Source organism: Sarcophilus harrisii, chromosome 3, assembly GCF_902635505.1.
Source record: "Sarcophilus harrisii chromosome 3, mSarHar1.11, whole genome shotgun sequence".
Classification (NCBI taxonomy): Eukaryota; Metazoa; Chordata; class Mammalia; order Dasyuromorphia; family Dasyuridae; genus Sarcophilus; species Sarcophilus harrisii.
Genome location: NC_045428.1, coordinates 487,384,601 through 487,410,222, shown reverse-complemented (window position 1 = coordinate 487,410,222; position 25,622 = coordinate 487,384,601). Strand labels below are relative to the sequence as shown.

At 38.5% G+C, this 25,622-nt stretch overlaps 2 protein-coding genes across 6 annotated transcripts in view; one reads left to right on the top strand and one right to left on the bottom strand.

Annotated features, from left to right (window-relative positions):
• BTG4 (BTG anti-proliferation factor 4) overlaps positions 1 to 25,622 on the top strand; it is a 129,736-nt gene that overhangs the window by 48,434 nt on the left and 55,680 nt on the right. The gene's annotated exons all lie outside the window — the stretch shown is intronic.
• Positions 302 to 24,339, bottom strand: LOC111720271. The gene is given in 14 exon segments (XM_031957247.1): positions 302 to 498; positions 1,529 to 1,817; positions 1,819 to 1,908; positions 2,452 to 2,663; positions 3,491 to 3,612; positions 4,254 to 4,375; positions 4,377 to 4,550; positions 4,552 to 4,572; positions 4,981 to 5,091; positions 5,498 to 5,619; positions 5,762 to 5,834; positions 8,801 to 9,043; positions 9,148 to 9,309; positions 24,283 to 24,339. Coding segments are annotated over 14 exon segments (1,995 nt in total).

Here is a 25,622-nt window from a genome sequence, read left to right as displayed (position 1 = left end):
CATATTTAAATGGCTACCTGTAGTTCAGGCCCAGGGAAACTGAAGCCCTTTACCATTGGATTCCTTTCCAGGAAAAAAGATCAATTCTCATTTGATAGGAAAATCAGTCTTATTGAACTTTTGGAATCTTTAATTCTCTATTATATGCTCAACAGCTTTGAGGGGTGGATTAAATTGAAAAAGGAATCTTTTGTACTTGGACAGGCAATATCAGAACCAAAATTCTCCTACTTTGTCTTCCACTCTATAAGGTGGCACCACCCTGGATTTTTCAATGCCTTTCCCTCCCCACAGAGCATTTTCAAATTCCTATAGAGATTCCTTCACTACCTTTGCCATCAGCATCCTCCATGGTACCAGCCAGTAGAATAAATTGACCAGAGTTCCAGTTGCATTTCATGCCCAGGATGGGAACCAAAAGCCCTGAACCAGCAGGATCTGGGATTTCCATATACACAGCTAGGATCCATACTTCTGTTCTGGGATACTGAATCATTTCTAACATAATAAAGGACAGAAAGTGATAAGGTTAAAACATGTGCTCAAAATCTTTCCCTGTAGGCTCAAGAATCATTTCTTTAACCAAAGGAAATATTCCCTAGGAATTCCCTAGGAAATATTAACAATTTGGGTCCAACCCAAGATCATGAATTCTGAAAGAAAGACTAACTCCCAGTACATGTGTTCTGAACCTCTTTGGAATAGGGGTTAAAATTAATATATTATTTTAGGAAGCTGGTGGTAATCTTTCTTTCACATAGCCTCAGAGAAGAACTGAATGCCATGCAAACAAACAGGTTTAGTTTAGTAGATGGGAACTAGAAGCATATTCCAGAATAAAAATTGAGAAGGGCATAGAGGACCCTGGAGACCAAAGATTTAGTCCTGGCTGTACCTGGTTGTACTAACAATGGGACCTCAGGGAATTTGCTTGATTTCCCTGTCTCTCAGCTCTCCATTTGTACAATGAAGATAAGAATGCATGTCTTATCTACCTCACAGGGCTATCTTGAAGATCAAATGAGAGATCATATGAAAAAGTACTTGGAAAAGTACAAGATGTCATACAATTATAAAGAATTTTCAAGGGAATGAGCAAGTATGTAAAGGTAGATGAAGGGGATTACAAACTGGGATAGAAACCAAATATTCATAGGAGAGAGAACACCTTCATTAGGAGTGAAGGCAGCAATATGGGGAGCATTATGTTATACAAAGATAAAATGTGTCAGTTTTGATGGAATTACAAAGAACGCAGAATCTTTCTATTTCCCTTACTCCATGTAACAGGGGTCCACTGAAAGATAGGGTCTGGTGGCAGGTTTTAGGGACAGCAGGGAGTTTTTTCATTCCTTAAAAGTATTTAGAAAAGATTTCATTTATTTTGCTCATGTATCAGTTGAATCTGCTATAAGTATGAGTAATCTGGCTGCAGCTCTGTCCCCAAGCTCAGGAATTGAACAAAAAATACAGCATTTTGATCCTAAGATTACTCTGAGCTATGATACCTCATATCATAATTACCTACCCATCTTGCCACCTGTAGCTTTGATGCCAGATGCTACCTGAAGCTGTCTTTCTAGTCTTTGAACCTGGTATAAGAGATGGTAGAGACTTAAGGAGAGTGACTGCCTCAGGTCCCTGGCTGCAGCTTCCATCTTTCCATTTCCCCTGAATCTTGGGCTCTCATTGATTTGTTGTAAGACTTCTTTCATGTGCATCTGGGCAGCCAGCACATTGGCATCCAACAAGGCCTGGGGACCCCCTGCATGGGGTACTATATGGCCCTCCTGTAGACAAGCCTCTTGAAGCCAGCCAGGCTGACTTCCCACTCAGTGGTTCCACAAAATTGTCCCCAGGAAAAAGGAGGCTTCCTGAGCTGTCTCTCAGGCCTCCCAGCATAAGTACCTGTCACCTAGAAGTAAAAAAAAAAAAAAAAAAAAAAAAAAAACCAAAACAACTAAGAGGTAAAGATGAGAAAGGGGCAATAAGGTGGACCAAGGAGATGAACAGAGAAGACTCTAGGTATTCTTTTCTTTTCCCCAACCTTGATTGCTCTCTGTTTCTCTGATCCAAGAATATTTCTTTTATATTGAATATGCTTGCTACTGGATTGGAGATAATGTGATTCTCTATTCTATAATTCTGTGGTTCATTTTATGATATAATTCTATTATCACTATTATAACACAGTTTAAGATCAAATCCTTATAAAAGGAGTAGTCTGTCTAAGAAAATAATACTATTGACATAATAAAATTGTTTCTAAGAACTAATCTTAGTGAAAGTATCTGGGATACTAGGAGAATTCCTTTGTAATTCTCGATCATTGTTTGGGGATATGATAAGTCCTTTAAAGGCCCCATAGGCCCTACTCTCAAACTTTAGCTCAGATCTGTGACCAGATCCAAAAAGAACCATCTCTGGTGCTTCTGGTTTACCTGAAGTTACATCTGTGGTGGGAATCAGGGTAGCATTCATTAGGTCATAGCCCAGATTTCCTGATTCTGGAAGCAATCTTCCTGTGCCTGGGTGGATGAAGTATCCAGGAGGAATGGGCCCAGGGTATCCATTATTTGGGAGCATTGAACAGTTGGGGCCAGGTACCAGGAGCCTGGTGATGAGCTTCAAGCAGGTGAAATCAGGAATCCCTAAGGCATATCCTTGATATTGTTGGGAAAAGAGGTTGCCTATAACAGTGACACATTGTGACAATCTAATCAAACTGGGTTTTGTTTGTTAGCAATTAATTGGGTCTAAGTAGAACCTTAGATCTAGCATTGGACAGACTACGGAGCTCCCCAAGAACAGAGAATTTTCTGTTTTTTTCTGTCTTGAGGATAGGGCTTTACAAAGGGAGCTTAGAATTTGGTACTGACAGAGATCAGAAGTTTATTGGAAATATATTGGAGGAGACTTCCAGAACCCATAGCCTATAGAGACCTTACTGATCCAGGGAAAATGTCTCTAGGAATAGAAATTTCCAGAGAAAGAAAATTCGGGGATTTCTTATTCATCCGTATCAGTATTTCACTTTCAGTAAACTTTCTTAAGCTTTACTTAAATACTTGCTACAATTTAATACATTTCCTTGTTTTCCTTGCTCTTTCTTTCATCTTTCAATTTTTACTTTTCCTTTATAGCCATAAAATTTCACCTACTTAATCTTTATTGATATTGAATACTGAAGACAAATAATCTTGGATTAAAGAAAGCCCTCCAAACATCTTGCACTTTTACTTTTCCACCTCTTCATCTTTTGTGGTAAAACTGTGACACACCTATAGTTTTCTTGAGAAGGATTTCCTTATTCAGCTTATAGGGTGTTATTTAGGATTCTTTCTTCAATTCAGAGTTTTATAGAGCTAATGGTGATTAATGCTTTGGGAAATAAAAGGGAAAGCAGGCAAGCAGGTGTGTGTGGAGGGGATGAGGCTGAGAGAATAATAGTGAGCAGAAGTTCTAAACACAGAGTCTGAAAAGTGCTTACCTGGTTGAAGTAGCTGAGCTCCAGTGCCCATTCCCAGGATGACCCAGGCCTTCAATCGTTGACCTTCATCCAAAAGAATCTGGGACAAACGGCCTATTGCTTCATCCACTAGGGGAGATGTCCTGTAACCATGGGGCAGAGTTCAATTTCCTGCTCTTTTAGGGGTTGATTAATGGGGAGGAATATATTCTATATGATTAGTTCTGAGATGTCTGACTTATCCGTTTTGCTTGGGTTCAGAGATTATATGGAGGGAATGAAAGAATCAGCAGTCTATAGAAGTTTCCTAATTAATTTGTTTGCTGGTTCACAAGGCATTGATTCTATATTTCAGGGGGGAAACTGAAATTCAGGGTAGAAGATGGATACCCTTCAGATTCCTAGGTGTCTTGGTCAAATAGAGATAAGAAAAAGCTTTGAAAGTTGCACTTTCTGTATCTTACTCTCCATTAGATATTTTGAACCTCCACAGTTGCACATGCTACTTGACAAGAAATATCCATGTGCTATGGAAGGCAACTTTTTTGTATTAAAAATGAGTGTACCTAGGAAAATATCATTTAATAAGTATTTTTCATTGTGCTCTATTATGTATATTTCACTCTCACTGGCTACCTCCTTCACCCCATATATACCGTTCTGGCACTATCTGGGTTTCTATGCATCTCCCCTACCGTGGTTTTAGAACCTATTTTCTTGGAGATACTAAATAAATTCCTATCCTATCCATTTTGTCTTCCTCCTGAGGTTCCCTAATACCCACTTCTCAGGGTCCTGTATAGACTGAGGTATCTTCTCTGATGTGACTTCTGTTTTTGCTGTCAGGAGCCTCTGGACCTCTTTCAGGGCTGAGCCAAAGGCTGCCCATTGCAATTCTCTGGCTCTTTAAGTCTTGTCGCAGTAGCTTCAGTTGTTGTCTCAGGCTCTAAGCATATTCATCTGCCAGTCCTTGCCTTCTCCTGGGCTCCTCTTCTGCCTCCCTTGCAGTTGCCTGAGCAGTCTGAGAACAGATCACAGGAAGTCTGCTCATTCCTAGGACTTTCAGTAATGGAGGTAAATAGCAACTGGAACAGGTAAGGAGTCTCTTGATGTTTAGGAACCAAGGGACCATGAACACTTTTATTTGGAGTCATAAAACCAAGGGTTAAATCCTGGATTAACCATGTTACTTTGGGCAATTTCTTGATCCTTATTTTCCCAATTTCAAATTGGGACAATGATAATTGCTTCATTCTAATGATACTTACTACTTTACAGGATTGTTGTGAGAAGAGTATTTTGTTAAATTGCTCAGTGTTTTATAAATGATGATGATGATGACGGAATGAGGATTGCTATTATTATTGTAATTATTTAAATAGCCTGGGGAGGCAGTGATATAAATAGGGAGTTGGATGGGAGGTGGAGTACAATGGAAGAGAAGAAAAAGGAGTGTATAGTTGAGAGGGCAATGAGTCAAGGGGAGTTGGGGAAAGGAGTGGTGAAGGTACCGCCTGTTGTTGGTCCTTCTGGACATTAGCTGCAGGAATTCGGAGCTTCATGTACCATAACTCCCGGAGGGAACTGGCTTTCCTCAAAAGTTTTAGGTAGAGAAGTTTTAGCTGGAAGAAAAAGGTAGATTACAGCTCTCAGCCTTTGACTAATCTCTTTTAATGCTGTGGTTGCAGTGCCCTCTGCTGTCTGTCAATGGGAAACGCCAGAAAAAAGCTCTCTGTAGTTTCCCTACTGCCTTTTTTTCCTCTTACAGTTTCCATTGGATTTGCTCTAAGCCTCTGAAAGTTTGTGAAAATCATCCTAAACCACTGAAATTTCCTAACTTCTTTGCTCTTCCTTGTGTCTTATATACCATGTCTAAAATCTTCAGAATGCCATTTCCCTGGTCTTGAGATCCTCCAGCTTCCTCTGCTCAAGGACAGAGGTCTGACTTTCTGACCTCTTTTGATCCAACTCTTCAAACTCTTGTCACCCTTCCCTCAGGAGAAATGTGGCCCAGAGTTTACTAGTTACCTCCTCCTTGGTCTGATTCAGCTTGCCTGTCACTGACAGAGATTGCTTCTGTAGGATCCTGAGGAAGGCATTTGTATCAAACCACTCAAGGTCAAGCTGCTCCTCAGCTTCCCAGCACCTACCTACAAAGGGTAGGGAACATAAAATGGACTCTGCTCGTTAAGTGGTTCAGATGGAGAGACTGTGAATGTAAGGTTCAGACAGCATTTGTGTCTAGTGGGATCCTATGGTTTCATGTATGCTAGTCCTTAGCCAAATACTTACCATCGTGACCAGACATCCTAAGTATTGGAAAATCTTGGCAGTCTGGCCCTATCTCACTGATGTCAGCAAAGTTCTAGAAGAGGAGTAGGTTTCCATGTTGTATTTTTGCTGATGCATCCGGAATGAAGGACAGGGAGTAGACTTTCTGGTCCAGCCCAGGCCATAACTCTGAGCCTGGAGATCACATAGAGGGTGTGGAAAGGTTACCCTATGATGCTGAATCAAGAGAAGTATTCTCTTCCTTCAAAAATTCTGGAGGGATTCTTAAAGCAGAAGAGTGCCCCCTGGAAGAGGCTGGTGACTAAGACAGCCAGACATCTCAAGGATAATGAGTTACCATAACTCCAGTGAAATAAACTCCAGAAAGAAGATTAGTTTTTAGGAAATGGGACTAAGATACAAATAGAGTTGGTTTTGATAGTGATTTATTCCTCTTGTATCACTCACCAGAAGAAGCAGGCAGAGTCCTAGGAGAAGGAAGATTAATTCGAGAACCACAGACCAGTCTATTTTTTTCTGGGATGTGGGAGTTTTTGCAATCCCAGTCTGAATCGAATATCTGGGTGTTGTGAGAACAAAGGGCCCATCCCTAAAACATTAGCCTCCTGGTGGGAGGGCACTGGATAGGAAGAAACCTGTTAAAACTGTTGTTTTACTCTGCTTGCCATAGAGTATCCAAGATATTAGCAACCTGAGCATTTTAACAGAAGCTAAATAATCCCAATTTTATATTTTTACCAGGATTCATCTCTGGATTGGAAAGAAACTAGGTGTTTGGTATAGCTAGTCATGTAGTTTGCATCCATGGCTAGCATAGTTTTTTAAGGGCTAAAATGGAGAGATCTAGTTTCAGGTGCAAATCTTAATGGCACCTGTATCCATGTCTGGCATAATATGTGAACCCCTAGATAATGCCATTTATAAGTGGATTGGATTTTTTCATTTACTTTGGCTGAGGGCAGACAGACAGTGTAGTTATGGCCTATTCGGCTATATACACTTCCTTTCCCCAAAATGGCACTCTTTCCTCTCCTGAACACACACACACACACACACACACACACACACACACACACAGTGCTGCTAGTAGTATGGGTTTGAAACAGTCTCAGCCATCCCCAAGATTCAACCTGAAAATGCCATAGAGAGTCTAGGGCCAAGGCATCTCTCACCCTCTGAAAAAAATAAAGTTTCTCTGCAGAATAAGTATGTGCCTTAAGAGGTACAGAGGAAGGGATGGGACTATACGTAAGTGTAGAAGGCAGACAAACCATCTTTTGATGCCTGTTACTGCTCAGGCAGAAGGCATAGACCCCAGGCTGCTGAAATTGGTGCAGGAAGAGAAAGGAGTTGTGCTGATTGAGCCAGGAATCCTCAGCTAGAGCCCGGAAATTTCCCCAGTCATATTCCCCAGGTGTGTTGTATAGATGACTGCTATGCACAGAGAAAGAAGGCGTAACGGTGCCATTTCTTTAATGTTTCATAATCTCCCTCCAAGGAAATGAGGCAATGATGGGAAAATACTGCACACTAGTGTCTACTGGTCGTATTCAGGGTAGTGTTCACGTGCCACTAGAAAGGCAAGGATATCATGGGTATGAATGCAGACTGTGGGATTTAGGATACCAGGCTGTTTGGAATTCAAGTTCAGGGCCCAGAGAGAAATCAGCTTTTCAACACTGGTTGCTTCTGCAGAATTTGAAAGTGGGGAAGAGCTAGTCATCACCTAGACCAATTTGAAAATGATCCTGAATGATCCTATGGATGCTAATGGTGTTCTAGAGAGATTATTCTAGTGTTGTAGGGATGAAACACTGAAGTCAACTACGAGCCTCACCTGGGACCTGGGCTGGGGTTCTGGGATTCCCAAGTGGCTGATGAAGTGAATAAAGCAGTTCAGGCCCTGGTCTGGTCAACCCCAGAAAGCCACGATCTAGAATGAAACACCAGGTTCTCTGTACCTACATTGCCTAGAAAAGAGTCTGCCTCACTCAGTATTCTCCAGAATGATCTGGCTCTTTCCTTTTTGGATACAAAGGGACAAAATACAATGCATTAAATCTGGAGACAGAACCTGAGATCATATCCAGCTCTGTATTACTTGAAGTCACATCCAACCAGAATTTGGTTAAAGACATAGTAAACTATGAAGACTATGAAGACAGCTCACCCATTGAAAATATAAGTCTCATGCAACAGAGGTAGAAATATAGCTTGACTTGTTAAGGACATATTCTGCACAGAGTAGGCATCTGACCTGCAAAACTGCAGAGACAGAATTCAGATACTAGGCGTAATTTTTCAAACCTAGGTTACCTTCCTTATCTCAACTTTGAGTCTTCTTACCATCAATACTGACTAAATACACAGAGGAAGACTTCTGGTTATATTCAGAGGTACATGGGAATCCCATGGCTCAAGGGGAGAGAGGCTTATCCAAGAAGTAAGAAAGCTAGAAATAATGGGAAAAGATATAATGTGTTTAATTAAAGTTTGGGGGTAATTTCATTAATGTATCTTTTGAAGAGAAGAATACTATAGGACACCACCTGAGTATATCAGTGTTGTAGGAACAATAGAGACAGAGCTATTCAGTACCCATGTACCTTCTACAGTTCCTAGGCATATTTCCTAGGTTGGGCTGGCCTGGTATACATAATCCTATGGACAGAGTGTTGTACTAGGGGGCAGTGCTTTTGTTTAGACCCCTTCTTCTGCCTTATTTTTTTTTACTTGTACAATGAGTAAAATTATTTTTTATCCTCCCCCCACTTTTTTTTTAACTAAGAGAGTTTTTACGATTAACTTTTCTTTTAAAGGGTTAGGAAGTACCATATTGTTTGTTTTGGGGACCTTGACTCCAGTAAGGGTTATCAGTGATATTGAGCTGTCTTGACTACCTTATAACCCTATGCACTCACATGTTTGTTTCTAGGGCTCTGGGTATTATGGTTACATGTCTGATAGTATTGAGAGTGCATTTTAGTTGTGATGTGGCAGGGGTAGGGAAAGAGTTTTGGAATGTGGAGTTCACAGCACCTGATTCCCATCACTATCAATGGAGGAGATCCATGGGATGCTCTCATGACAGGTGAGCTGCAGGATATGTTGTTGTCTTCCTTGACACTGGGGCCCACATTTTCCATTTAGATCCATCCTCCAGCAAAGGCAGAGCTCCAGTACTGAGTCATATCCATGGACATCCCTTGGTGTAGCACAGACCTGCACGAAGATATCCCTCCCTTGACAACTTTCTCCAAAAAACATCCTGATGCAGAGGAACTATAGACCACAAATCATAGATTATCCTATTCTTAAACTTATGTAAAAAGCACTGTAACCTTTGAGAATGGGGGAAAAGAGAGGAAATATAGAACAAGCTTTACCTCCTGGGCACAGTGGTTGGTCCATTCTCTCTTAGTCAGGCATTTCCCCTCTTGGTTCCAGGTAGCCCCATTCTTACAGATTCCATATTCCTGTGGGACACAGCCATTGGGCTCTCCTACATCTTGGTAACCAGGGAAGCAGGGGCATCGACCATCACTGGGCTGTGAGAGAAGACCATATTCTGATTATAGACATATTCTGAATAATGTACAATCTTCTTTTAAGACTCGCCTCAGATGCTACTTACGTGAAGCTTCCCAGTGTTAAAGTTTCCCTCTCCCAAGAAATGACTTTGATTAGTCAATGTGTTTTATATTTACTTATCTGTGCATATGTTGTTTCTCCTCAGTAGAGTGTAAAATACTTACATGTAGAACTGCTTCTTTTTGTATTTACAGTGCCTAACCTAGAGCCTGGCAAATAGGAAGCATTGAATAAGCATTCGTTGAACAAATTAATGGAATGCAATTTCTTTCTCCACTCAGCTCCTTTCTTTTCTTCTTTATAGTCTTAACTTCAGAGATGGGTTCAGATATATGGATAGAGTGAGGTGGACAAGACAAGGGCAAAATGGGATTTGGAAATTGTAGGACTAGAGAAAAGTTAGAGGAGAAGATCAAGAGTGTTGGCTCATATTATATTGGAGACGATATATATATGTATATGTTTTCCTTTCATGGCATGCAAATTTGGAAGTTTTCAATGACTCTCACCAGACTCTCACCAGAAAAAGTTTCTGACCTTGGAGTGCTTAGGTCAGAGTATGTGAAAGGCAGTCTTAAAGTCTTCATTTCTCTCATTTCATTTAGAAACATAACTAATCTGAGCCATGGTTGTGTCAAACTTTAATAGAAACTGAGGTGAGAATATAAAGGAACAGGAATTGTTGCTAGTTACTTCTTCACCACCTCTGAACAATAAACGCCCTCCTGTTCATGTGGAACTTAGGGTTTGGGAGTGGAGGACCAATGAGAGTCAGAAAAATGGAAGAGGGAGGCAGGAATGTATTTTATAAACGCACACACACACACACACACACACACACACACACTAAAAGGTGTAACAATAGAATTAAAGTATTGAAAGAACTAGCATCCATACTAGAAGCTTTTTAAAGAATGCTAGAGGCAGGCACAATGCCACTTTAAACCACAAAATGATTATCTTGCACAGTGATACTCATTGTCTTCCTCCTTACCTGGAATACTCGACCAAGTCCTTGACAGATACATGTATCCTGTCCTTCCTCTGGTTGTGTGGCCTCAGAACCACAAGGGAAATAGGCATCTTGGCCAGACCAGTGGTGGAAGAATCCCCTTGGACATTTGTGGCAGGTGGGGGAATTTTGGGGGCCCTCAGAGGAAAAGAAAGTTCCAGGGGGGCAAGGGGCAGGTGAGAGGCCTGAGCAATGAAAACCTGCAAGTGACAGGCTTGTGAATAAACCTTAATGATAAGCAAACCTAAGCCTTTTGGGAACTGGGGTTCCTATATCTAGGGAAAAGACCCATCTGGAGTTGGGGGTTCTTTCCAAGGCCTGGAAAGTAGGTCTGTGAATATGTGAACAGTGCTAACATAAGAATCCAGACCCTGAGTCTGGGACTCATTGAGAGATGGGGATTTCCTCTGTAGAGGAAATCTCTCTCCTTTTCCTACTCTGTAGCCCTGTTTAACATTCTTGGGACAGATGTAGGTTCTGGATCCCAGCCCTTCCCTGACCCTGTACCCTCTGGGCAGCTCTGCTGGCTGAGATCCTCTACTCTTTTGCAGGATATCTTCTTTCTGCAATCCTGGGGATTCTGGGGAGGCAGGTGAAGTTCCTTACTTTGGCAAGCAGTGCTAAGAACAGCAAAGAATAGCCAAAGGAGCCGCCTCTTCAGGATTCCAAAAAGGGGGAGGGTCCTTCCACCCTGCTTAGTGAGAATAGAGGGAGAGATAGTGAAAGACATAGAGGCAGAGATGGACTGAGATGGAGTAATAAAGAGGGAGATAATTCCACTGCCACCCAGATGGAGAAGCAGTTAGTAATGGAGAGGTGCAATGAAATAAAAGAGAAAGAGATAGGGATGAAGAAAGATAAAGACAGTTTGTCATGGAGACAGTCAAACAGAGACAGATGCCCTGGATATACCCAGATATGCTTACATAGAAGCTCAGGAAGCTCTCACTGAATATTTCATGGTATTGAAAGTAGAGACAGATCACCTGTGCGGCTTTGACTTTGGCATACCTCGGAGTTTACATCCTTTATGTCTTTTCTCCATTCTCTATATCCCTTCCTTCAAACAGTTAGAATAAGCTGACAGTGCAAGTGGCTTTTTCTGGGAATGGTACTAGGGCTCAGTCATCGCAGGAAACATGTCAGACAGCTGTGTTCTTGTGTGAATTAGACAATATGCAATTTGGACCCCCTGTGAAGTGCCCTGGATGGAGAGACATGGGGCCTTTGGTGAGCTTGCAAACTAGTTTCCTAGAATCTTGTGGAACTCTAATTTTCTCAAATGGAGACCCAGAAAGCTACACCCAGGTTCAAGGCACACTTTGGCTCAACTTCAAAACCATAGCTTGCAGCCTTCTCCCAGTGTTTCCAGTTCAAAGCAAGAGAACACATCAACTCAAAGCAAAGTTATTTAATGAAATAGGATAATAAAATACAAGAAAAATTACTCTCTCCTCTCCCTTCCTCTTCTTTATGTTTAGGAACATAACTCACCCACAGATTTTCCTCACCATGAGTAGAAGAGGAACACATTCTAGAAAACTCACTGTCTAGGCCATGTTCTGGGTGGAACACCTCTCTCAGTACCACTTCCTGCTTCTCTTTAGAACTACTGATGTCTTTTTCTAGTCTGCAAATGTCTTCTTTGAAGCTATTATTTTTGCTGCACTTCCCATTACTACCTGTGTCACTGTGAGCAAGTTTACTAAAACTTTCTGGACTTCTGATGCTGCCTGATAATTTTTCTATTCTCCCTATTTTGACTCCTTAATTCATTTCTCCCACAGTGACTGTTCTGAACCTTTTCTTAGCTCTCTGCTTCATTGAGGAGATTGAGATTACCAAAAGTAGACTCTATTGACTCTCCTATTACTTTCTTTAATACAGCCCATTTCCTTTTTTTCTCCTGGTCATGAAGGAATAGATATCTTTGCTATTTATTCAGGTTAATTCTTCCCCCTCTACTTTTTTTTTTTAAATTCATTCATTCATTTACTTTCTTATTTATTTATCTATTCATTCATCCATTTATTTATTTGTTCATTTATTCATTTATTTATTTGTATGTTCATTCATTCATTCATTCCTTTCTTTCTTTATTGTAGCATTTTATTTACAAGATAAATGCACAGGTAATTTTCCAGCATTGACAATTGCAAAAACTTTTGTACCAATTTTTCTCCTCTTTTCCCCCACCCCCTCCCTCAGATGGCAGGTAGACCAATACATGTTAAATATGTTAAAGTATATGCTAAATACAATATATATATATACATGTCCATACAGTTATTTTGCTGCACAAGAAGAATTGGACTTTGAAATAGTGTACAATTAACCTGTGAAGGAAATAAAAAATGCAGGTGGACAAAAATAGAGGGATTGGGAATTCTATGTAGTGGTTCCCCCTCATTTCCCTGAGTTCTTTCACTGGTTATAGCTGGTTCAATTCATTACTATTCTATTGGAACTGATTTGTTTCATCTCATTGTTGAAGAGGGCCATGTTCATCAGAATTGGTCATCATATAGTATTGTTGTTGAAGTATATAATGATCTCCTGGTCCTGCTCATTTCACTTAACATCAGTTAATCTCTCCAGTCTCTCCAGGGCTTTCTGAAATCCTCCTGCTAGTCATTTCTTACAGAACAATAATATTCCATAATATTCATATACCACAATTTATTCAGCCATTCTCCAACTGATGGGCATCCACTCAGTTTCCAGTTTCTAACCACTACAAAGAGGTCTGCCACAAACATTTTTGCACATACAGGTCCCTTCCCCTTCTTTAAGATTTCCTTGGGATATAAGCCTAATAGTAACACTGCTGGATCAAACACTGTGCTGGATGCACAGTTTGATAACTTTTTGAGTATAGTTCTAAATCGCTCTCCAGAATGGCTGGATGTGTTCACAATTCCACTAACAGTGTTTTCCCACATCCCCTCCAACATTCTGTGTTATCTTTCCCTATCATTCTAGCCATTCCCTCTGCTTTTGATCCCATTTCCTCTAGGCTCCTCTAGTTTAGAATCTTGTTCTATCCTTGCCCACCTTTCTTTCATATATTTTTATTTTCTCTCTGCTTTTCTCTGTTTCTCTCTTTGTCTGTCTTACATACACACACATCATTGATTCATATAATAAAGCTCGCTCTCTTTGATTCTCTTTGTTTTTCTCTTCTCTGTCTCTTTTCTCTGACTTTTTCTCTCTTCTCTTTGTTTTTCTCTCTGTCTCTCTTTATTTCTCTTTTTTCTCTCTTTCTCCTCTCTCTCTCTTTCCCTCCCTTCTCTCCCTCTTTCTGTCTCTGTCTCTCTCTTTCTCACACACACATCATTGATTCCTTCTTATTTACCTATAAACTGCTCAACTTCTTGAAAAAGTTGTTAATATCCAATCTCTCTACTTTTAGTGAAAAGAATCCTGGATTCAAGATCCATGACACGTAATCATCAATCTTTTCTACAATATACTGAATACAGAGTCATCCATATTTTTCTTGAAGACATTCTTTAAGGAGGAATCTTCTACCTTCTAAGTCAGGTTCTTCTTTTGTGTAATTCTTATCGTTAGGAAGTCTTTTCTTATATCAATTCAATAATAACTCAGCAAGCATTTATTAAGTACTCACTATGTATTGTGCATTGTGTTAAATGTTAAAGATATAAAAACAAAAATAAAAGTAACTTACATTCTGCTTAGAAACATCATATACTTAAATACATAAAAAATAACTTCAAAGTAAATAAAAAATAATTTCTGGGAGGGAAGATCACTAATAGCTATGGAGACCTAGAAAAGCCAGAAGTATTAAATATGTAGTGTGAAGTAGATTAAGACAAAATACAACAAAATGTAGATAATAGTAACATAGTTTTCTAAGTCATTTTATAGCCCACAGAATTCTTATACATGGATAGAACAGAAACAAGTGGTCCCTGTTTCTATTTGAGTTTGATATCACTGCTGCAAAAAGGAGGCACTTGAACTGAACCTTGCATGAAGGTAGGAATTCTGAGTGGTAGAACCGAATAGGGAAAGTATTCTAGGAATGGGGCACAGCCTATACAATGGAAAGGAGGTAGATGAAGTATAGTGTACAAGAAACAGCAAATAGACATGTTTGTAGAATGCTAGAATTGTAGAATACTTGAGTAGATATCATGTGAAATCTGTCTTTTTTATTATTATTATAGCTTTATAATGACAAAACATATGCATGGGTAATTTTTCAACATTGACCCTTGCAAAAACTTCTATTCCAACTTTTCCCCCCTTCCCTCTACTTCCTCCCCTAGATGGCAGGTAGTCCCATACATGGTAAATATGTTAAAGTACATGTTAAATACAATATATGTAGACATATTTATACAGTTGCCTTCCTACACAAGAAAAATTAGATTTAGAAAGAAGGTAAAAATAATCTGGGAAGAAAAACAATAACAGAAAGAGTGTAAATGCTATGTTGTGGTCCACACTCATTTCCCATTGTTCTTTTGCTGGGTGTAGCTGGTTCTGTTCATTAATGATCAATTGGAACTGATTTGGATCCTCTCATTGTTGAAGAGAGCCATGTCCATCAGAATTGATCCTCATATAGTATTGTTGTTGAAGTGTATAATGATCTCCTGGTTCTGCTCATTTCATTTAACATCAGTTCATGTAAATCTCTCCAAGTCTCTCTGTATTCATCCTGCTGATCATTTCTTACAGAACAATAATATTCCATAACATTCATATACCACAATTTATCCAGCCATTCTCCAATTGATGGGCATCCACTCACTTTCCAGTTCCTTGAGCTGCCACAAACATTTTTGCACATACAGGTCCCTTTCCCTTCTTTAATATCTCTTTGGAATATAAGCCTAGTAGTAACACAGCTGAAGCACAGTTTGACAACTTTTTGAGCATAGTTCCAAAGTGCTCTCTAGAATGGTTGAATCTGTTCACAACTCCACCAACAATGCATCAGTGTCCCAGTTTCCCCATATCTCCTCCAGCATTCATCACTAACTTTTCCTGTCATCTTAGCCAATCTGAGAGGTGTGTAGTGGTATTTCAGAGTTATCTTAATTTGCATTTCTTTGATCAATAAAGATTTGGAACATCTTTTCATATGGATAGAAGTAGTTTTAATTTTATCATCTGAAAATTGTCTGTTCATATCCTTTGACCATTTATCAGTTGGAGAATGGCTTGAGTGAAATCAGTCTTGAAAGAGACTTGGAACCAGATCATAAATATGGGCTTATCTCTTACAGGAAAGTATATGTTTTATTATAGAAATAATAGGGAGCCTCTAATACTTCCTGGCTGGGGTTCAACATAGTTATATCTAAGCTTTAGAAATGTCAATTTGGCATTGGATGATGCTAGGATGTGTAGAAAATTGGGGAAGGCAGAGAGTACAAGCAGGGGAACCAATCAGTAAACTATTTTAATAATAGTCCATTTGATATGTGATGGGAGTTTAAACTAGGATAGTGAGTTTGTGAGCAGTAAAAAATAAGGGATGGGAATGAGAAATGTTGAGTTAATGTTGACAAAAATTGATGATTATATATGGAGGGAAACAAAGTATATTTCTTGACATCTCATGGAAACATTATTTCCACTTGTCCAATTCTATTTTTAAGGAATTATTTTCCTCAATAAGCTTTTGTACTTCCTTTTCCATTTGGCCAAGTCTACTTTTTAAGGAGTTGTTTTCTTTAGTGAATTTGTTCTATTTTTTCTGCTGCCTTTGCCAAGCACTTGATTCTTTTTTTCATGATTCTCTTGCACCTTTGTCATTTCATTTCTTAATTTTTCTTCTACCTTTCTTATTTAATTTTAAAAAATCCTTTCTAAGCTCTTTCAGAAGTTCTTTTTGAAGCCTGTGACGAATTGATATTTTTCTTTGCATGTAGCCCTTATGACATTGTTGTCCTCTTATGAGTTTATATTTTGGTCTTCTCTGTGTAGAGTAACTCTACAGAGGTGTTTTTGTTTGTTTATGTATATTTTTTCCAATCTATTTTGTGATTTTTTAATTTTATATTAAAGTTGGCCTCTGCTCCTGGGATAGAGAAGGCATTGTTCTAAGCTTCTTGCACCAGAGGTGCAAAGTCTTAAAGGTATTTTGCTATGCGGGCCTGCTGTGCCGGGGTACAAGTTCTTGTTGCTTACCTGTACTGGGGACCGTGCCAGGGCTAGGGACCTTGCTATTGGCTTTCTAGGGCCTGGCCTGATGCTGGATTGCTTGGATGTTGCTTGCACTGGACAGTGCCTCCCTTTTACCCAAATGATACAGACCTTTCCTGCTAACCTCAGTTGTCTTGGGTTGGGAAATTGTTTCACCATATCATTTTGCTGGTTCTGCTGCTCCACAATTCATTTTGAGGCATTATTTTGTAGTTTGGAAATGAATTTGGGAGAGTGTAGGGGAATTCCTGCTTTACTCCCCCATTTAGTAGTGAAAAAGGATGGCAACCAGATCTAGGCATATTTGTAGGCAAAAAGTGGATAAAGAAAAACTGAAGATTTGAAAGAGAATGGGGATGATTGAAGGAGAAGCCTTGTCACTAAGCCTCTTGTTTATACCTGTTAGTTATGGGTCACCCTTAACTTCTTCCACTATTTTTAGTTTTACTCTCTGGGCTGAAAGTGGAACAATTCTAATCTCTCTTCCATATGATAATCGTTCAACTACTTGAAGGCTATACTATCCCCATCAAATTTTCTAATTTTATGCTAAATATTCCTAGTTAAATGGATCAATCAAGGAATGTTTATTAAGTACCCATGATATTATAAGTCCTGGAGATACAAAGACAAAAATAATAGTTTTTGCCCTTAGTTTTCCTCTTTTAGGGAAACATATATTCTTATATGAGTATATATTGAGAACCTTCTTCATTCTGGTTGCCCTCATTGAAATACTCCTAATATAACTGAATATAATGTTCTAAATATGATCTGATTAGGTCAGTAGTAAAATTATCACCTCTTTAGTCTTGAAATATATCCTTCTCTTCATGTAGCCTAAGATTTAATTAGCTTTTTTTGGGCTGCCATAACACATCAGTGACTCATATTAAGCTTTCAGTTCCCTTAGAGCCCTGACTTTTTCAAACAAACTATTTTCTATCCTTTTATCTATTTAAAAAAAATAATGAAGTTGATTTTTTTGAACTAAAATGTAAGACTTTAAAAATGTTTATCCTTATTTAATTTTATCCCACTTGGTATTCTAGCATGACAAAAATATCATGAGTCTTATCCTCATCTAGTATGTTAGTCATCCATGTCAGCTTTGTGTCATTCATATTTAATTAGCATGCCATCCATGTCTTTATTTAAGGCATTGATTTAAAATCTTAAATACAATATAGATCCCTAGAATACTTCCTCTCAAATTAATGCAATGGCTACTTTTTTTGGTCTGAATATTCAAAACACAGTTACACCCAATTGTATATCATCTAACATATCTCTCTATATTTTACATAGAAACTGTATGAAGTGTTTTGTAAAATGGTTTTCTAAAATGTAGATAAGCTATATCTCTTATCTTTTCTCTTCATTTTCATAGCTAATCAGTTACCTATTACTTTTCTTTATCAAGCATTTTCAAATCTATTCCATCTCTTCTTTTCTTCCTGCTGCTCCCCTATTAAGAGCCTTATTACTACCTCCTGAAAAATCCTGGTAGCTCCCTTGATAAGTCTTGCCTTCATTCTTTCCTCCAAATTCAACTCTAAACCACTGCAAGATAATTTTCTTTATCCATAGATTTGGTTCTAATAATAACTTATATTTTTATAGCACTTTAAGTTTTGAAAATCTTTTTTTTTTTTTACATAGCGATTCACTAAGAAAGATAGTGCAAGTGTCACCACCCCTATTTTATGATGCAAGTGATAACACCTCCATTTTTACAAGAAATAACCCTATTAGTGTCTCTGACATTAACTGATGTCAATTTTACTTGCTTACTCTGTGACCATAGAAAGGTGAACTGCCAGAATGGAATGCAGGGATTTTTTCAAAGTGGAGAGAGGGAGAAAGGAAAATTGGAATTAGAACAGTACCAGCTTGACTGGTTTTGCCAATCATTTACATTTTCTAAAACTTTAATAGCTAGGATTGGCATTCTTTTGAGCATGAACCAGATTCAGGTATTTATGATGAACAGCCAGTGATCTAGAAGTGGGGATCAGGGACTAAGAGGAAGACTACAGTAGAGGATTGGTATAGAGTGCACATAGTAATGGCTTAGTTTCCTGTGATAAGGTGAAGTGACTCTTATACTTTTATAGTATAGATACTCTATTTTTTTTTTTTTTTTTTTTTTTTTGTTGAGGGTCATTTGTAGCTCTTACACTCTTTACTGTTTTTTACCAGTTTTGTCCATTCTTGAAGCAATGGACTTGAATGAAGTGTCCTGGTTTGGGAAAATAAAGTGATTGTTTGTATAAACAGACAGTTAAGAGTTAAGAATGACTATCCTTGATCCTTCAGTTTTTACTATATATTCTTTCAATTAAGTGCTTCCAGGGGTCCTCAAACTACCACCCGTGGGCCAGTTGCAGCAGCTGAGGATGTTTATCCCCCTCACCCAGGGCTATGAAGTTTCTTTATAAAGGCCCACAAAACAAAGTTATTGTTTTTACTATAGTCCGGCCCTCCAACAGTCTGAGGGACAGTGAACTGGCCCCCTATTTAAAAAGTTTGAGGACCCCTAGACTTATTCTAACTATTCATGAAAACTTGAGTAATTAGGAAAAAGCAAAAATAAGGATGAAGAGGAGAGGTTTTACTAGAGCATTTTTAGTGTCTATTGTGTACCTTCTCTGATGGTAAACACTTTGCAAGTACTTTCTCATTTGACCCTCAGGGCAATTTTACTCTATTTTGTAGAGGAGGAAATTTGAGGAAGACTAGCCTAGGATTACAAAATTAGTAAGTGTAACTCAAATCTTCTTGACTCCAAGTCAAACCTTCCATCCACTGCACTACTTAGTTGCCTCAAATAGGAAGGTTAGGAGAAAATTGTCTAATTGTTACTTACCAGCTGATTCATACAAAAACAGAGACAAATGAAAGAAACATGTTAATACCTATAAAGGTCAGCACTGAGGGGAAAAATTAAGCAACTCTTTGAGAGCCAGAAATTGATTAGTGATTATTTCAGAGAATACCCCTGTTGTTGAGTGATTTGTGTAATAGATGGAGATTGTGTGATAGGTGCAGAAAGGAGAAGTTTGATTGATGGTGTGTTAAACTGGTTTTTGATACTGAATACAGTTAGATGTATTACAGCATCCCCTACATATAACATGCAGATGAAAAAAATTGAATCTCCAAGAGATTGTGACCTGTCTGTAGTTACACAATCAGGTATTCAAGGCAAGGTCCATGCCCCAGATCTTTTAAATTAGTTGACCAATTCATCACTTTTAACAAATATCCATTGTGTCAGGCATTCTGCTAGGCATTTCCATTTAGGATAAAAAAGTTCTGGGCATTGTGCCAGGCATTTTCATTTAGGATACAAAGAAAAAAAAGTGAAAACAGTTTCTACCCTTGTGGAGATTATAGTTCAGTAAAGGGATATAACAGATATATAAGCATATATAAATATATGCAAAGCAGATAGAAAGTAAATTTGAGAAAACACTAGCAGCTGAAGAGATTAGGGAAAGCCTCATTTAGAAGGTAATTTTAAACTGAGCCTTAAAATAAATTATAATTTCTAAGAAATGGAAGTTAAGAGGGTATACATTTCAGTAATAGCAGTAGACATATAAAGACGTGGAGGTGGGAAATAGCATGCTATTTATGTATGAGCAACAACAAAAAGGTCAGATTGGCTGAATCACAGTGTGTGTATGGAGAGAGGGTTGTGCAGTGCAGGTGAAAAGACAGGTTGCTGGCATCAATCACATTGTTAAGGGCTTTGAGTACAAAATAGAGGATATTTGATTTTACCTTAGAGGTAGTAGGGAGCCATTGGAGTTTTGAGTAGGAGGGTGATGTGGCTTTGTGCATTAAGTAAATCAGCCTGGCAATTATGTGAAGGCTTGGAGATGGATGACTCTTAAAGTAAGGAGACATATTAGGAGGATCCATAATAGTACAGCTGAGGGAGATAGAAGTCTGAACTAAGGTAGTAGCTGTATACAGGGAGACAAGGGGATGAATACAAGAGTTGTGGGAAAGAGATTTGGCTACTCAAAACTAAGGATAGAGTCAAAGAAGACACTAAATTTTCAAACCTGCATGACTGGAAGAATGGTGATATTTTCAACAGAAAAAAGGAAATTCAGAAATGGTGTGGGCTTGGAATTCAGTTTTGGTCATGGTTGAGTTTGAAATGTCTATGAGACATTCAGTTTGTCTAATTGGTTGCTGATTCCAGACTAGAGTTCAGGAAAAAGATAAGGATTAGAAATACAGATATAAGAATCATCAGCATAGAAATAATAATTGAATCCATGTGAACTGACAAGGTAACCAACAAAGAATATATGTAGAGAAGAGGTCCTAGGTGAGAAACTTGCAGGTTCACTCACAAATGGGGGGAGTATTTTAGAAGATAATCTAACAAAGGAGAATTATAGGAAGTGATTGGACAAATAGGAGAAGAATCAAGAGATGTCTTTATTATATGTTGATGCAATTGCATCAACTCCTCTGCCTAAAAATTCCATTGTTCAAACTCCTCTGCTAATATTCAGAGTTCCTCCAGTCTGGTAGTTCCATCTTTCCTCTCCCATCCTTCCAGTTTTTTCTCAAGCTGTTCTTCTCCATGAACTCTGTGCTCTAGCCTAATTTAAAAGCTTTCTCCTTAGAACTGTAGCTTAAGTTGTTCTCTTTGCTCACCATATCTGTCGTTCCCTTTTTCATCTGTTGAATTCTTGTCATTTAAGGCCCAACCACATTCAAACATCATCTCCTTCAAGAAATTTTCCCTGACTTCCTATTCAAGCCATGTTATGTTTTATAATATTCTAATGTATTTAGGAACAACATATATACATATACATGTATATATGTGCCTATGTCGTGTACATATATGATATGCATATACAACACAAAGATACTACTTAAAACAATACAATGCCTATTTTGTTGGTTCTGATACTATGAAAGTTTTTCTTTCCTAATTCAAAACAAATATTTTGAAAATAATACTATGTGTTTTAGTTTTCTGATTTTTTTGCTTCATTTCTTTCCTAGAGTGAAGGTCCTTAAAAGAGCCTTGTCTAAACTTTATGTCTCACTTAGTTCTCTATATGAAGGAACCATTTAATAAATAAATTTTATTATTTAATGGGTGTGTGATTATAACTGAGTATCTGGGAAGAAGGAAGTGTCATGAAGAGAAATGGAGAATTTAGGGGAGGGGAAGGATTGTTGTTAGCATTTGTTTTGGGGGGAAGTGGTTTCAATTTTGTGTATTTGAGGGGCTGGCTGAAGAATGTCTAGTTGGACAAATCAGCATGGAAAAAACTGCTGATGGGAAACTGTGTTTCAGGAAGGTTGTTTGACATTTGGGGTTACCAGGGGGTGGGAATCAGTGCCCTATGGAATCAAAATGAAGTAGAGTTCACTGAGGAGAAGTTCAGGAAGGGGAATAAATTACAATATCAGGAAACAGAACTACAAGAATAGCTGAGTTTGCATCCTTCTGTAGAGATATATGCCTACTCATCCCTCCACTGAGAGTCCTTCTCTGAGAGTCTCTATCCCCATGCACTTATGTCCCTCTAATGATAACCACCTCATTTTTCTCTTCCTCCCCCACATGCTGGGTATGGTGAAGATGAGTTCAGCATAGGCCAACTCTTTAGTAAACCTCCTAGGTCCTCCTTTGCTCAGGTTCTCATATGAACAGGCCTTCCATAAGATGACCACTGGATGGCATTGTAAGTTTACAAAGAAGGTGAGGGAGCTAGGGAGCTGATTGCAGAACTTGAGTGAGCTTCTAGAAGAAAGGCATGAGGTACAAGTGTGTGTGTGTGTGTGTGTGTGTGTGTGTGTGTGTGTAATGCATTTTCATATGTAGGGGAGAAAAAAGTGCTACTATTAACTCTTCCTCCTCGTAGCCTGGATCTGAGTTTATCTCACTAATCTTTCTCTGTTTCATGAAGTTGTGTGTCTCTTGTGTTCTGACATGTTTTAAACACAGTATCTACAAACTTCTAGAGCTCCCATTTCCATAGTCTAGTCAGTGGCTTCAAATCCCTCCTTTTTATAGTTTAAAACTCAACCTGGCTTCCAGTGAGTAGGGAGCCAGCTCTGTAGGGGGTAACTATTAACATAATCAAATGACTTGATGCTTATTTTTTTATTCTTGTTGTTGCATTGTGTCCTCAGAAGTGAACACAAAACTTTAAAAATTTTTCTCCCTCCCTTCCTCCCTCCCTCCCTCCCTCCCTCCCTCCCTTCCTTCTTTTCTTCCTTCCTTCTTCCTTCCTTTTTATTTGTATTTATAACCCCATTGCTTAGTATAGTACCAGCTACATAGTAAATGCTTAAATTTTTTTGGTTTGTTTTGTTTTCTACTCCTGGAATGTCATCCTTTAGAGAGAATTTCTACCTATTCCAGCATGCTACCTAATGACAGTGACTTTCCAATATGTTCCTGGTCTCAACCATCTTCAGCTCCTTTCCCACCCTAACCCCCCATCCTCTTTAGCTCGGGCTTCACGGCCGGGTTGGGCAATAGGAATTCTCATTTTGGTGGGTTTCCCCCTAATCCTGGCTGTATTAAGCTGACAAAAAGAATCTAGTGGAATCTAGAAGCTTTTGATGTCTCATGCTTCTCAGCATGGTCAGATGACTTTATTAAGCAAGCTGGGAAAATCCTTATGGTGTCAGACCACTAGAAAGAACTTGTAGAGATAGATGGCAATTGCCTCCTACTAAATTGGGAAAAAATGCAAAATATTGATTAATTCATTGACCAGTAAGTAAAATACCTGATTTCCCTTTGGTGTGACATTACTGATAGTCTCCTTACCTCTGAGGGTGTTCTTTCTATGTAGCAAATTTTGCTCTACCTGTTTGTTACTCAGTAAATTTCCAAATATTCAGAAATTCATAAACTTATAGAATTAAAAGTGATCTTAGAGTTTGTCTAGGTTAAACCTGAGCAGAAATCTCCTCTTCCACTTTCAAATAAGGCACCATCTAGCCTTTGTCAGAACTTTTATTGATGGAAACATTACTGTTAAAGCAGTCTGTTTCACTTTGGGACTACTTTTTTCTGGGCTCAAAATCCAAAATATATCTCTTTGTACCTTTTATCCAAGTTTTGTCCTTTGGGGTCAACCAGAACAAATCTAATCTCTCTCTCTCTCATGGTGACTTCTTTATTTCTGTTAATATAGACCAATTTCACATCAACTCTTTTGGCTGCCATATCATGCTCTAAGTTCACCAAAAACAATCCCAAACCCTAGCCCTTCTATAAGAAATATTTAGCCATAGTGTCTTCATTCTGTGTTCATGTAGTTACTTTGCAATCCACGAAGGACTGCATAAATACTTCTTTAAGTTTCAATAGCTTAAATATGTTAAGCATCTGTGATTTGGGTGTGGAAGGATTGACATAAATTGTAACTGTGATGGAGCTTAAATCCTTCAAAGAGTTGCTTGAGACTTAGACTATGTGACTTGCCCATGTTACATGACTGTTTGCCTCTAAATCAAATACTCCAACTGCTATGTTACCCTGGACCTTATTACATTTCATCTGATTAGATTTAGATCTCTCTTTTAATCTTTGGAGATGTTTTTGAATCTTGATTACATCAGATAATAATGTTTTATTTATCATTCCCAACTTTGTCAATCAAAATTTTGATAACTGCCATTTATAAATTACTGATTAAAATGTTTATAGCATGGGGCCTTTCACCCTTACCCTTAATTCCTCAATAACCAACGGGATGCAAATATCTCTGGCCACTGGAAACTGCATTCTTACCCAAAGAATGAAATATGGCAATTGTTTATTGGACAACTAGCAGAAGTCAAAGGAAACATGACTATTTTGAGGCAGTTACTATTGCTTATGCCAGTCTAAATATGTAAACTTTAGATACCTAACATGAATCAGATCCATTAGATCCATTAGATCCATTGCTTCAATTTCTTTGTTCTTTACTTCTTCCTTGATCTTATATATATTTTGGCCTTTGGATTTACCACTCCTCTGAAACTACTCATTGATTGATTTTTGGTCAATTCGAGTGATTTCTTCTCAATTCTGATACTTTTTGACTTTGTTTTTTTTTTTTGGTTGTTTCATTACCTTTCTATTTTTAAGTTCTGTTTTTTGATACCATACTTATGAGTTTTGTTATTATTTTATTTGTCAGATATGCATTTCCCATTGAGCTGGACATTTGAGCTATGACTATATAGGAAGGGTTACATGTTTTCTGGTATGTTACTAAAGGACCTATGTGGCAAAAGACTTCTGGATGGTCCCTTTGATGTGATAGGGAAGAAGGGGCCTGTATTAATGAAAGTTGTTGATTGAATCATGAAAAACTGTCCAGTTTTTAAACCTTAAAGAATGAGGAGAAACACCTTCAAGTTTCTTTCTAAGGTGCCCTCCTTGTTATGACACAGAGAGCACTAGTTGTCCCTCTGACTTCTAAAGATGTGGTTGCAGAGGTGAAGTCTCTTTCCCCAGTCTTTCCTCAGCAACATTTATGGTGTCTATATACACAGGACAGCTAGAATCTGGGCTTATATAGACTGAGCCTGGGCTGGACTTTAAATCCTTGGTTGGAGGGTATTCTTGTGTGGCTCCATTTCTCTCCTCTATAGGCCATTCTGTGTCATCCTTACTGTGTCTTCTCTTTCATTTTCTAAATAATGATTAAGTACTGCTGATTTTCAATTCTGCTACAAAATCCTAGGATGTTAAACCTGAAAGGGACCTTAGCAGTCATTTAGTCCAACCTTCATATTTTGTATGTGGAGGAAAATTTTATATGAGGAGGAAAAAGGGGAAGGAATTTACCTGAGTCCAGGCAGGACTAGAACTCTGATCTCCTGACTCCCAGGCCAGTGCTTTTCTCATCATATCATTTTTTTCTTTCCCTTTCCCCTCCATTTAGACTTTTCCTCTATCCTGGAGTTGAGTAGGAATGATCATCTTTCTCCCATCTTTGCTTTTAGCTCTCTAGGACCCTAGGAATGCACATATTTCTGGTCACTGGATATTGTACAATCAATCTAAGATAGCAAAAG